Source organism: Onychomys torridus, chromosome 11 (genome assembly GCF_903995425.1).
Source record: "Onychomys torridus chromosome 11, mOncTor1.1, whole genome shotgun sequence".
Classification (NCBI taxonomy): domain Eukaryota; kingdom Metazoa; phylum Chordata; class Mammalia; order Rodentia; family Cricetidae; genus Onychomys; species Onychomys torridus.
In genome coordinates this window covers 38,019,369-38,032,292 of record NC_050453.1, presented here as the reverse complement: position 1 = coordinate 38,032,292, position 12,924 = coordinate 38,019,369, and the positions used below count along the sequence as shown (strand labels likewise).

The 12,924-nt window shown below is 42.2% G+C and overlaps 1 protein-coding gene across 7 annotated transcripts in view; it reads left to right on the top strand.

Annotated features, from left to right (window-relative positions):
* Abl2 (ABL proto-oncogene 2, non-receptor tyrosine kinase) overlaps nucleotides 1-12,924 on the top strand; it is a 98,744-nt gene that overhangs the window by 60,218 nt on the left and 25,602 nt on the right. For 4 of the 7 annotated variants that reach the window (XM_036202216.1, XM_036202211.1, XM_036202215.1 and 1 more), the window contains exons 2-3: nucleotides 8,712-8,774; nucleotides 10,413-10,583. In XM_036202216.1, coding sequence (XP_036058109.1) covers nucleotides 8,712-8,774; nucleotides 10,413-10,583 — 234 coding nt within the window. The remainder of the gene's footprint in view (nucleotides 1-8,711; nucleotides 8,775-10,412; nucleotides 10,584-12,924) is intronic. The other 3 variants (XM_036202217.1, XM_036202214.1, XM_036202212.1) reach the window with 1 other exon arrangement.

Sequence of the window (12,924 nt, the reverse complement as noted above, 5' to 3'; positions counted from 1 at the left end):
GCAGTGCCCTCAGGGACAAAAGAGGATGCTGTAGTTACAGGTAATGAGCTTACCAACTTGGGTGCTGGAAACCAAACTTTATTTACCACTGAGCCATGATGCATGCAGTGCCCGTGGAGGTCAGAAGAGGGCTTTGGAATCCCCTGGAACTTTAACTATAACTGGAGTTATAAGTGGTTATGAGCCTCCATGTGGGTTCTGAGAACTGAACCCAGGTAGGTCCTCTGAGAGAACAGCAGCACTCTTAACCACTGAAACTCTCTCCAGCCTCCAAAGGGTAATTTCAATGGATATAGAAATTTAGGTTAATATTTGTTTCTATGATGAACTTGGAGCCTTGCACATAATGGACAAGTATTCTCTATTAACTGGACCATGTCTGTAGATTTTTGTTTGTTTCTTTGTTTTGTTTTTGTTTTTCATATTTAAGATTGTCATCTTGCTACTTTCTAGGCTTCATAGTTTCAAACTAGAAAAGAATCTTCAGTGATTTGAGTCAGCATTCTCCATTAAGTGTGATGTGAGTTCATTACTAAGTGATTTCATATCTATAGTTTGTGTGTGTGTGTGTGTGTGTGTGTGTGTGTGTGTGTGTGCGCATGTATTCATGTGAGTGCAAATCTGTGCACATGTGTGTATGGAGGCACATGATAACCTGGGGTACTATTACTTAGGAGCCATATCCACTTTTTTTTTTTTTTTCTTTTTGAGACAGGGTCTCTTATTGCCTGGAACTCGCTCAGTAGGCTAGGCTGGTCTAGGGATTCATTTACCTGTCTGCCTCCCTAATGTTGGATTATAAATGTATGCCACCAGGCTAGCTCTTTTAAGTGGATTCTGGGGATCAAACTTAGATCCTTATGCTTATGTAGCAAGTAATTGCTCAACAGAGCCAGCTCTCCACCCATCTTGACTTATTTTAAATTTTGCATCTATTTATTTCCTTGGGGGTTGTAGTGTAGTTGTATGTATGTACCCTGTTGTGCCCGTGGAGGTCAGAGGACAACTCGTGAGAGTTGGCGCTCTCTTATATGTAGGCTCCTGGGATTGAACTCTGGTCATCAAACTTGGTAACAAGTGCTTCTACCAGTGGAGCTTTCTCTCCACCACCCCCTCAAGTGCTGGCTCTAATTCCCTTGAGTGTTGGCGCCTTCACCCCAAGGTCGTCTCTGAGCTTGAGCTTGATGCTTCAAGTGCGTCCTTGTACCTTCTCAGTTGAATTCCTCGGGAAACTTGCTTCTGAGTATTCATGGCAACTACCCACGCTCTCTGGCTCCAAGTCTTTGTTTCTCCTTCTGCTGTGTCGAAGCAGTTCCCTCTGTGAACCACATTTTAAGTACATCTGCTCTCCCTTTGTTTCCACGGCTGTCATTGTTCTCCAAGCCAACACGATCCTCCTCCTGACTCCCAGCAGTTTCTCAGTTTTTTTCTCTGAGTCATTACCCCGCTTCCCAAGTAGTGGTGATTATCTTAAAAATGGAAGTCAGGCCGTCTGACTTCCCTGCTTGGGGCAGTTCACCGGATTTCCTTTTGTAATTGGAGTAGAGTCTAAGTCCTCAGATAGTTGCTCTGGCCGCCTCAGGCAGCCTCAGCAGTGGCCACACTTTTCATCCTGGACACACCATGTTCTTCCCTTCTGGCTTCAGTGGTCTTGCCTCTGAGGATCTCCCTGCCCCGTCAGGCATGCCTGCTAAGATTCCTTTATTCCTGGCTGCGGTTGTCACTTTCTTTTAAACAGTACACCTCCTTGCTTCAAGGTGTTGCTAAAATCACTTGTAAACAATGACAATGCTACTCTTTCAATTGTCTTTTGAAAAATCCTTTTTATTTTTTTCTGATTTTTTTTTTTTTTTTTTGGAGCTGAGGATCGAACCCAGGGCCTTGCGCTTGCTAGGCAAGCGCTCTACCACTGAGCTAAATCCCCAACCCTGAAAAGTCCTTTTTAATACAAATGTTATTCTTACTGATAATGAATTTGATATTTTACAATTAATAATCATTGTTAAGATTTCTTGGTTTTAATACAGTAAATGATAATTGTAATCCAATAATCAAAAGGTCTTTAGAGATGCAAGTTATTTGAATTTTTATTATGATAAAATGTAAATAACATAAAATTTGCCATAAACATTTTCACTGTGCAATTCTTTAACATTAAATTTATTCACATTTTTGGGCATCTGTATAAAAGAAAAGTCAAGATATTTCATATCAATGGAATTATGAAGTATTTGTTCTTTTGTGTCTGGCTTTTTTTACCCCCTTTGGTTTTTTCGAGACAGGATTTCTCTGTGTAGCTTTGGAGACTTTCCTGAAACTCGCTCTGTAGCCTAGGCTGGCCTTGAACTCACAGAGATCCACCTGACTCTGCCTCCCAAGTGCTGGGATTAAAGATATGAGCCACCACCACCTGGCGTGTCTGGATTCTTATGATACTTTCAAAGCATATATTTGTTGTAACATATAACCAATTTTATTCCTTTTTTTTTTTTAAGCTGAGGATCAAACCCAGGGCCTTGCGCTTTCTAGGCAAGCGCTCTACCACTGAGCTAAATCCCCAACCCAATTTTATTCCTTTTTATGACTGAATAATAATACTCCACTATTATGTACATACCACATTTTGCTTATGCATTTATTTCTTCTACACTGTAAGAACACACTATAAAATTACTGATGGCTTAAGATTTACTAATTGAATAGTAAATCATATGCTCTCCATATGAACAGATCATGTATTATGGAGATACTCTTCCAGAAAAGTTTTAGAATCCTCAGAAAGAGAAATTCCACCTGGTATTTGAAATTCTGAGTCATTTGAAGTAGCATTTAGTCATTTAATTTTTGCTTTCCCACAGTGTGGATACAGTAGCTTTGTAAAGGTTTGTTTCATTGAGAACACAGTTTTAGTTTGTAAAGTGTTGTTGATAACATACATTGAAGTCAGTCTTTCTCTTGCAGTGTTAATTACAACATGTATTTTTATATTTTTTATTTAATGTGAGTACTTAGGTCCTGCGTCTCTGTAATTTTACTATGTTACTTTTATTGACCTAAATAACTGGTATATGGTAGGTGCTTAATAATCAATGCAGTGGACATTCCCAGCTGTACAGTTATAAGCACTGTTTTGTATTACTACTATTATTGGTGCTGTGGTTGAGGCTTTTTGAGACAGGATCTGTAGCACAGGCTGGCATTGAACTCAGAAGCTTCTACCTAGCCAAGCTTTGGTATTAGCTATGTGCCACCATGTTCTCTGAATTATTTTTGTAGGCCACACTGCTGAGTTATCCATCACTTACTTTATTAGTTTGTGTCTCATAGATCACTCTGATTTTTAAGGTCTTAAACTTTATGTAACTTTCTTCTGTACTTGAAATTAGGCTTTTGCCTTTCCAGGTTTCAGCATTCACAGCTTTTAGGTCTGTGAGCTGTGCTTTTACCTGCATTGAACCACACAGGCCCGTTGTTAGGAAAGGCAGTTGGTTAGTTGCTCTCTGCTTCTGCCTGTGCTTATGAGTCACACAGTAACTATTTCTTTACTTTGGATTTGTGGTTTCTTGAACTAACTAGAGTGATGTACAGATGAGTCTTGTTAGGCGTTTCCTGTCTTTTCAAAGTGTGTTTGGTGTTGTACTGTAAACAGGTTTTCTCCAAGGAAACACTGAACAGTCTCACCTCATTACCTCTGGGCTGGAACTTCTGTACCTACTGATCTTGGCTGATTTTATCATGGAATTGTTACTGTTGTGTGACTGAAATAGCCTGTGTATCATCCCCACCCTCACCCCTGAGCTTTTGGAGTAGCCCCACCCTTACTCAGGTCTCCGCCCCTGTGGGTTGAACTTGTCCTTTGTTCTTTCTGGCCTCTGAGTAAATGTCCCACGTGTATGGATTGCTGGCCAGAGTGGTATTTTAAGGCTCCTCTATTCAGAACAATTTAGCTTAGTTGCTGCTTGGCCAAAGGCATGGTCCTGGGACCTGTTCAGCTGCCTCCAGCCAGTTATTGCAGAGACCTGGACACCTTGCTGCCCTGCCCAGGCAGGGATGCCTCAGAATTGCGTGTGGCCCGTGTGGCAGGTATGTTCAGAGAAGAGGGCTGGGATGGGGTGGAGGTAGATAACACAGTAATGAAATGTGGATTAATCTTCTCCTTTTACCTCCATTGTGGTCAGTGAAGATTTATATGGTTTGCTTTTTCTGGTACTTTATACTACTATACTCTTCCGTTAGCTTAGTTGGTTGGTTTGGTTTTGGGGGCAGGATCTCACAATGGCCTGGAACTTGGAGAGATCTGCCTGCCTCAGCCAGCGCTGGGAGTTAAGGAGTGTGCTACCATGCTCAGCCTTGTTTTATGTGAGACAGGGTCTCACTGTCTTACTGGCTGGCCTGGAACTCACTCTGTAGACTAGACTGGCCTCAGACTCACAGAGGCCCGCCTGCTTCTGCCTCCTGAGAGCTGAGAGTAAAGGCGTGCGCCACCACAGCCTGTATACTAGACTTTTAATAAACAATGGAAGAACATGAATAATCTTTAAAATGATGTTCGATGTACGTCCTGATTGAAAAACTTAAGCTGAATTGAAAACTACCAAATATATCCAACTAAAATAGTTTTTTCAAGAGGTATTAAAAATTATTACTAGCTTCTTAGACAATATACAGTCAAAGTAGAACACTGTTAAGTAGTATAAAGTAATGAAAACATTTTGAGAAAATAATTATTACCTGACAAATTTATAATGAAAATGATTTAAAAAAAAAACCCTGACTGAATAAATATTGAAACTGTGTTTTATAAGCTAAATATTAAATATCCACATTTCCTCTGAATTTGAATTTGTATTTCAGTTTTATTATTCTGGATTTTAAGTATGTTGCGTGTGTGTGTGTGTGTGTGTGTGTGTGTGTGTGTTTGTGTGTGTGTTCGTGTGTGTTCTACAGTGTATCAGTAGAAAAGATAAAGATTACTTCTTTTTGGTTGTCAATATTTCTGCTCCCTAATCTTTTATGCAAGTCAGTCAAGTTTGGAGTCCTTTACTGCTGTTTTTACGGTCTACCTCTATAGCAGTGAGTTAACTGAAGGAGTTAGTTAACGTGCTAAGTTAACCAGCCTGCGTGGTTCAGAAGTTAGACATTCTAGCCCACACACTGACATTGAAGTGGGCGCAGGACCTCTGACTCATCCGGCTGGCCTGTCTTAACTGGTGGCTGGCCTGTCTTAACTGGTGGCAGATGCGTCGTACACTGGACCTGATGGCCGAGGCTCCAGGTCCTCCACCTACAGGCTTTGGTTCCTTGCTTTGTTCCTTAGTTTTCTCTCTCTTATTTCTTTAAATCATCGCTCCCTAGCCTTCCAGCTAAGATCATTCCTTAACTCTTTGCTTAGCTCTGGCCTTAGACAGAATTCAGATGTTTTTGTTGGAAGATATTTTCTTTTTGTTTGGTGCTAGTGGGTAGGCAGTGTTTTCTGGGGATATCCTGTGCAGGCAGATTGCACAGGAACTTGTTCTGCAAGAACAAGAGAGTGAGTGGGAAGAAAGAAAGAAGGAAGGGAGGAAGGAAGGAAGGAAGGAAACTGTGCTAGCCGGAGATGGGAGGGCATGCTTGGAACGGAAAGGCTGTCTCCTTGGCTTGGATTCTTTGAGGTGTTTTCCCTTAGACACTGCCTTTACCTTGTGCTTGTTACTTCATTTAAGGGCTATGTACCATTGGTTGACTTTTATTAAATTTATTAAAATTTTTAAAAAGCTTTTCATGTGTTGATTATATTTAACTCCCTCCTCCAATTTTTTCCATAGCTTTAAAATGTACAGAAAATTGTTCTGTGAACTCCATTCTTTTTTTCTTTTTTTGCCAAGTAATATAGTTTTGAAGATAATAACTTGCCTTTACTAGCCCCCTTTTGGGCACAGAGTTCCTTCCCAGAATAGATGAAACATGTCTAGGTATTTCCTTATGTATTGACAGTCAGCAGTGCAGAAATTTTGTTCATCATATATAAAAGGGCGTCCAGTGTAAAGTGAGCTATGCTGTGTGCCAGAGCGTTTGCTGCACCCTCCAATAGTACCTGCTGTGAGTTTGCAGGCCACATGATTATCCTTCAACAAGCCTTTTGTTGTGTGTTGGTTGCTTTGTTTGGAGATACAGTCTTGCTATGTTGTGCAAACTTATCTGATGTGGGTCTTAAGATCTTCTGGCTCAGCATCTGGAATACTGGGGCTGCAGCCATGTGCCACATGCCTGATTTTTTTTAAAAAATCTTTTTTTAAAAAAGCCTCATATATGAACACTTTTGGGTCAGGGGAGAAGGGCTATTGTTGTTCATTATTCAAGAAAAATTCCTGTCCTCATAAAACATTGCACCCGGAAGAGTTAGGTAATATACATGTGTATCCTAAGTAGGTAAATTGTGTGATATGTTTTGTAGAACAAACTGGAGGCAACTAAATCAGGAAAGGAAACATGGGAGATGTTGGAGTGTTGATAGCAGTGATGCACTTCAACATAGGATCCTCAGAAAATGTTATCCCCAGAGTTGTATTTGAGTGAAATGTCACTGAGGCAGAAGAAAAGGCCAGTGGGGAAAGGCAGGGGTGTATACCTGCCATGTTTAAGCAGTAGTAGAGGAGGTTGTGGTCAGCATTGAAGGAAGACCAGGGGAGAAATGTACTAGGGCTAGAGGAGGGCTCAGTGGTTAAGAGCACTCCCTATGCTAGCCAAGGACTGGGGTTCAAATCCCAGCTATGTATGATGGTCCATACTTTTAATCCCAGGCAATGGGGAAAAAGAGGGAGGTGGACCTCTGTGAGTTCAAGACCAGCCAGGGCTACATAGTGATACCCTGTCTTTAAAAGGAAGATGAATTGGGCAAATTAAACTGTGAGGGACCTGAAAGGCCCTTTAAAGATTTGCTTTTTACTCTAAAATTGGGACCAATGAAGAATTTTAAACATAGAGTAACAATCTGACTTTTTTTTTTTTAAAGCTTTACAAGGAACAAGTATAGACACAACAGAAATCAGTAGCCTAATGGAAAAGGGTGGGTGAGAAATGCATAGATTTTGGAGATTTTAAATTGTTTACATTAATTTAGGTGTGTGCACGCACACATGTATGTAGTCACATGTGAGAGTCAGAGGACAGTTTTTGACAGTAGGTTCTCTATTCCTCCATGTGGTTTCCAAGCATGGAGCCAGGGTTGGCAAGCTTGGCAGCAGGCGGCATTACCACTGAGCCATCTCCCTGGACTCCTAGGTGTTCTGTGAGAGTTAAGAACAGAGACATGAACAAGAACAGAGTGGGTGGAGAAGTGTGGCAGGAGAAACAGACTGGAAGCGGGTAGGGGGTGGAGAGTAGCTTTACTTTGTAAATTCTAGTGGTGTCATTGGTGATTTCTGGCCTTGGTGTTGGGAAACCCTGCACAATACCAGTTTGTTTGCTCAGTTTGGCTTTGTGGATCTTAACGTTGACGATGCTGGGTTTTACAAAGGTAAATGTGCTATTTGCTAATTTTGTCTTCCATTGTGTTTACGTTGGTTTTAGCATCTTCTGAACATTACAGAAAATCAAGTTCTAAATATTACTTAATGGGCAGCTTTGTTTGGTTGGGTTTGGGTTTTGTTGTTGTTGTTGTTGGTTGGTTTTTTTTTGTTTTTTCGAGACAGGGTTTCTCTGTAGCTTTGGAGGCTGTCCTGGAACTCACTTTGTAGACCAGGCTGGCCTCGAACTCACAGAGATCCACCTGCCTTTGCCTCCCGAGTGCTGGGATTACAGGCGTGCGCTACCACCGCCGGGCTTGTTTTTGCATCGGGGTCTCATTGTGTATGCACTATAGCTCTGAATAGCCTGGAACCTTGAACTCAGGAGATCTGCCTGCTTCTGCCTCCCCAGTGCTGAGATTAAAGGTGTGCCCACCACACTCATCTGGTTAGTATATTTTAGATACATTTCATTGTTTCCTGTCTCTTACGTTTTTTTTTGTGTAAGTTGGGCATCATGCAACTAACAGCTATTGAGTACAGATTATGGAACCTTTGGGAAGAAATGTGATTGTTATCCATAAGAAGTACATTGTGAGGTTGGGAAAGAAATCTAGAGAGGAGGGGTTGGTGCTGTAAATGTGGTTTTCGGGGAGACTGCAGATTCAGAAGGAGACTGAGTGTGGTGAAGTGAGGAGTCAGCCAGTTAAGAGAAAAGCAGGGAAGGAGGGCCGGGAAGATAGATAAGCTCTTCCAGTAAAGTTCTTGTCTTCAAGTGTGGGGAGCTGAGTTTGATTCCCAGAACTCAGGTTTTTAAAAGCTGAGCATGGTGGTGGCACACTTGTAATCCCAGTACTGGGGAGCCAGCCTGACTAAGCTTGATGAGCCCTAGGCCAGTGAGACACCTATTTTAAAAAGAAGGTGGATGGCTCCCAAGGAATAACAGAGAGGTTGTCCTCTAGCCTCCACGTGAACAGATGTGTACCTACTGTGCACACACATACAAAGAAATAGTGAGAAAGGCCACTCCAGGTATAGTGATTCCATGAGCAAAGGCTCAGATGTGGAAGGCACCGCTCTTAAAGTTTACAGGGCAGGTGTGGTGTGGAGAGGGTAAAGCAGAGAATTTGGTCCACTTGGCTTATTAAAGAGCTTGAAAGCCAGGAATGGGGGGAGGCTCCAGTTTGATGATGAAGAGTGATGTGGTCCACTTTTTGTCTTAAATAGATCACTTTGCCAGCTGTGTGGAGGATGGATTTGAGGGAGACAAGACTGGAGGCAGTAGTCCAGGTGAGATCTGCTGGGGGTCCGAACGAAGGGATTGAAGGAGAGCTGGAGAAGAGGGATGACTCGAAGCCACGCGCGCGGAGCCACAGATGCAAAGCTTTTCCCTTCAGAATGGCTGAACCAATTTTGAATTAAAAAAAAAAAAAAAAAACAAAACACCTAGGAAAAAGACAAAGAGAAAAATGTCACAGGACATAGATAGATGATTTGCAAACAGACACTTAACACAGTCCCTTGGATAAGAAAATTGCTGTTGGAAGAACAGTGTTTTTGAGGTTGTTTTTTCCCTCTCTTGTTTGTTTTGTACAACCAAGCTAGGGTATGAGAGTCAGGTAATTGTCAACAAGTGTGGTATAGGAAGAGCTGCAGAAACGGTAAGGCCTTGAGAAGAAACAGATCTTACAAGGCCTTAGCTGGTGTGTATAATTGAAACTCAAAAGTACATTGGTGGTACTTTCTAGAACCTTGAGTAAATTATTGATAGTTTACAAAAGTCTACTGCCCAGGAAAAGAGATTTTAGTTTTAAAAAAATTAAAGCAATGAACCAATTGTAAGCTATTATAACATAAAAAAGATGTTTTAGATGTCAATAGTATTTTGTATTAAATTAAATTGTGTTTCTTTTTCTGTCTTTCTTTACTGTTTTGGGGATAAGGTAAGTCTCATTCTGTAGTCTAGGCCGGCCTCGCATGCCTCCTGCGCGGTGGGTTTCAGGTGTGAGCTGCCATGCCTCACTCAGATGTGTGTTTGTTTAGCAGAGAACTTCAGCATTTGTCTTGCTAGAAGCATTGTGTTTGTAGTTGTTATTTGTAAATAGAAACTTACTTTTCCTACAGTTTCTTTTATATGAAGGCATAAAGGAAGCACCTAACGTAGAAGGGTTTGTTAATTTTACCATTCATATTTCTGGTCATTATCACAATAGGGACACTCCTGTAATCCTAGCACTTGTGTGTGTGTGTGTGTGTGTGTGTGTGTGTGTGTGTGTGTGTGTGAGACAAGGTTGGGGGGCTGGGTAATAGATAGCAAAAGATCAGGAGTTCAAGGTCACCCTTCACTGCATAGCAAGTTTGAGACTGAGGCCAGTGTGGGCCATTTAAGGCCCTCACTCAACCCCACCTCTAAAAAGTTGCAAGTCATTACCACAGCAAAGTATCACACATACTTTATAAAGCTAGCAGGCACCTGTTTGTAAGTTTTGTTTCTCATTGTTAGAGAGCTGCACCTTTGCTGTTCATTTGGCCTGATTTACGTGACTGCGTTGAAATCAGAACTAAATTCTCGTGCTGTGGTCTTTCCTCTGATGCTGTAGTACAGTTTCAGCAAGTTGGTGGCTGCCCTTAATTAAACCCAGGAAATACAGCACCTTTGCTTGCTCTCTTGTGTGGTGTTTTTGAGATAGAGTCTCATGTAGCTCAGGCTGGCTTTAAATTCACTGTCCAGTGGAGGAGAGCTGGAGCTAACCCCTGGCTTGTTCTTGGGACTTGTGAACAAGTCTCCATGTGAGCCAGCAGCCCACATGCTGCCCTGCGCTGAGCTGCACTGTAGCGGCCTCATTCACTGCAGCCCAGATGCTGCCCCACACTGAGCTGCACTGTAGCGGCCTCACTCACTGGACTTCCCCCTCTTGTGTCTTTCAGAAGTCTTGCACCGTCCCTATGGCTGTGACGCTGAATCTCAGGCACTGAATGAAGCCATCAGGTGGAGCTCCAAGGAGAACTTGCTGGGAGCCACTGAGAGTGACCCTAATCTCTTTGTCGCACTTTATGACTTTGTGGCAAGTGGTGATAACACACTCAGTATCACTAAAGGTGAGATTTCTCCCCATTCTGCTTCACAGTTTTCTCTGGTGGCCAAGAAATGAAGAGCCCATGCTGCCTTCTGCCACTGCCACTGACCAGATGATTGTGACCAGGCACTTCTGCTTCCTTCTATCTTTCGCCTGTTTCTGGACGGCCTTCTCAAAACAGCCAGCTGTATTGTCAGGATTTATTAAGAATAGAATATGCTAAAACACCTCAAGAAAGAGTCCATATTGTTAGAACTTGGTACTCTAAAACCCACTGGCGTCCTCTGCTTACACTGAATTGTGATTGAGACAGGCTGTAGTGCAGATCCCCCACTGGCACTCAGGTCCTCTGTGGACTGACTGCCCCTCTGCAGACTGTTACAGTCCCCAGTGAGATAGATATAAAGCAGCCATCGCACTGAAGTGCACCTCTGTTTAGGTTAGCAGCATTTTCAGTTGGTGGAGCAAGACTTTGTGTAGAGAGAAAGTCTTGCAGTGCTTACATCGGATGCATGGTTCTTATTTTGTTGTTGTCCAGCTCGGCTGCACTGGCCCAGACAACCAGTTCTTTCTATGGGCTGGTGAAACAACAGTTAGGAAGCATCTGTCTCTTGTATTCTAATATCTTTAGAGAGTAAATGAGATTGTTTTCAGAGGCCAGTGCTTCTAAAAGGAAACACTAAGAACAAGACCAGATAAAATCACCAATCATTTTTTGAGCACCAATGAAAACAGTGGAACTTGGATGAGAAAGAATGAGAGTGAGGACATTATTGTTTGTTTTGCACAGGAATTGGGTTAGGCTAGTCCACCTGTACTGGGGTGGTTTTGTTTGTTTTGTTTGGGGCGGGGGGGGGGGGGGGGGGAAGAAGGGTATTAAATGAAATTCTAACAAGTGATTATTTCTCAGACAGATACCTTTGATTTATAAGGTTCAGAATGAAGCAGTTAGTGGAAATGATGATACTAAGTCAGGCCAGCAGGCCTCCCCTCACCATGAGGGAATATTTCCATGTAAAGTTTTTATAAGTGCTCGTTAACCATGCAAGCTAGGCAAGTACTCTACTGGAGACCTACAACCCCAGACTCGACATATCACTTTTTAAGTGCTATCAAATTCACTAAAGCAGAATTCCTTAAACCTGAGTTTCTTAAATTGTTTTACATGGATTTAATCTGTGTGTATGAGCCTTTTGCCTGACTATTTATGCATGTGTACCACATGTGTGCTTTGTGCCCCAGGAAGGTCACAAGAATGGTTCATCTCATGGAAATTGAGTTACAGGTGGTTGTGAGAGAACATGTGGGTGCTGGGAATCTAGCCCAGGTCTCCTGGAAGAGCAGCTAGTGTCTTTAAGTGCTGAGCCATCTCTCCGCCCCCAAACTGAGTTTGTCAGACTGGAGTATAGCTATGTTCAGACAGTGTACATGCACATGCACATCAGAGGCATAGGAAAGTGAGATGCAGGCTTTCCTCTGGTCAGCATGAGATGAGTGTGCATGTGGAGGTTAGGGTTATTCTTAGATAAAGTTTGAGGCTAAAACAAAGGACTTCAAGCCATGTTCTATTGTGTGGCAGTCCTTTATATGGTAGTGTTCTCTGTGTACTTGTTTGCAAAGCACTGATTAAGAACACGATGGGCTAGGTTCAATTTTCTCATGAGTATTTTCCAAAATGGTTCATTCACCAAGGAAACATTGGTAAAGTCTTATTAATTTCTCAGTTACTAGTTATAGCAACCATTAATATGCTGTTCGAGGACTGGGATTCCCTTTATCTCATGATTGACAATGCTTTTTCTTTTAAAACCATGAAATTTTTATATTGGTTTCTTATTAATAAAAAGATGTCAAGCTGGATGGCAGTGGTGGTGCACACCTTTAATCTCAGCACTCGGGAGGCAGAGCCAGGCAGATCTCTGTGAGTTCAAGGCCAGCCTGGTCTACAAATCGAGATCCAGGACAGGCACCAAAACTACACAGAGAAACCCTGTCTCTAAAAACAAAAAAACAAAACAAAACAAAACAAAAATGTCATTGTTGAGTTAGTAATGAGGCAGGGTTTCCTGTAACCCAAGCGTGATCTTTATACAAATCTGGCTAGCCTTGAACACCTAATCCTCCTCTCTTTACATTCCAAGTGTTGGAACTAGAGGTGTTTGACATCATGTCTGCCTTTCTATAGTTTTAAGGAAAAAGAACTATCCTTTAAAAAGGAAGTGAGCCAGGCAGTGGTGGCGCATGCCTTTAATCCCAGCACTCAGCAGGCAGAGCCAGGTGGATCTTTGTGAGTTTGAGACCAGCCTGGGCTACTGAGCGAGATCCAGGAAAAGGCACAAAGTTATACAGAGAAACCCTGTCTT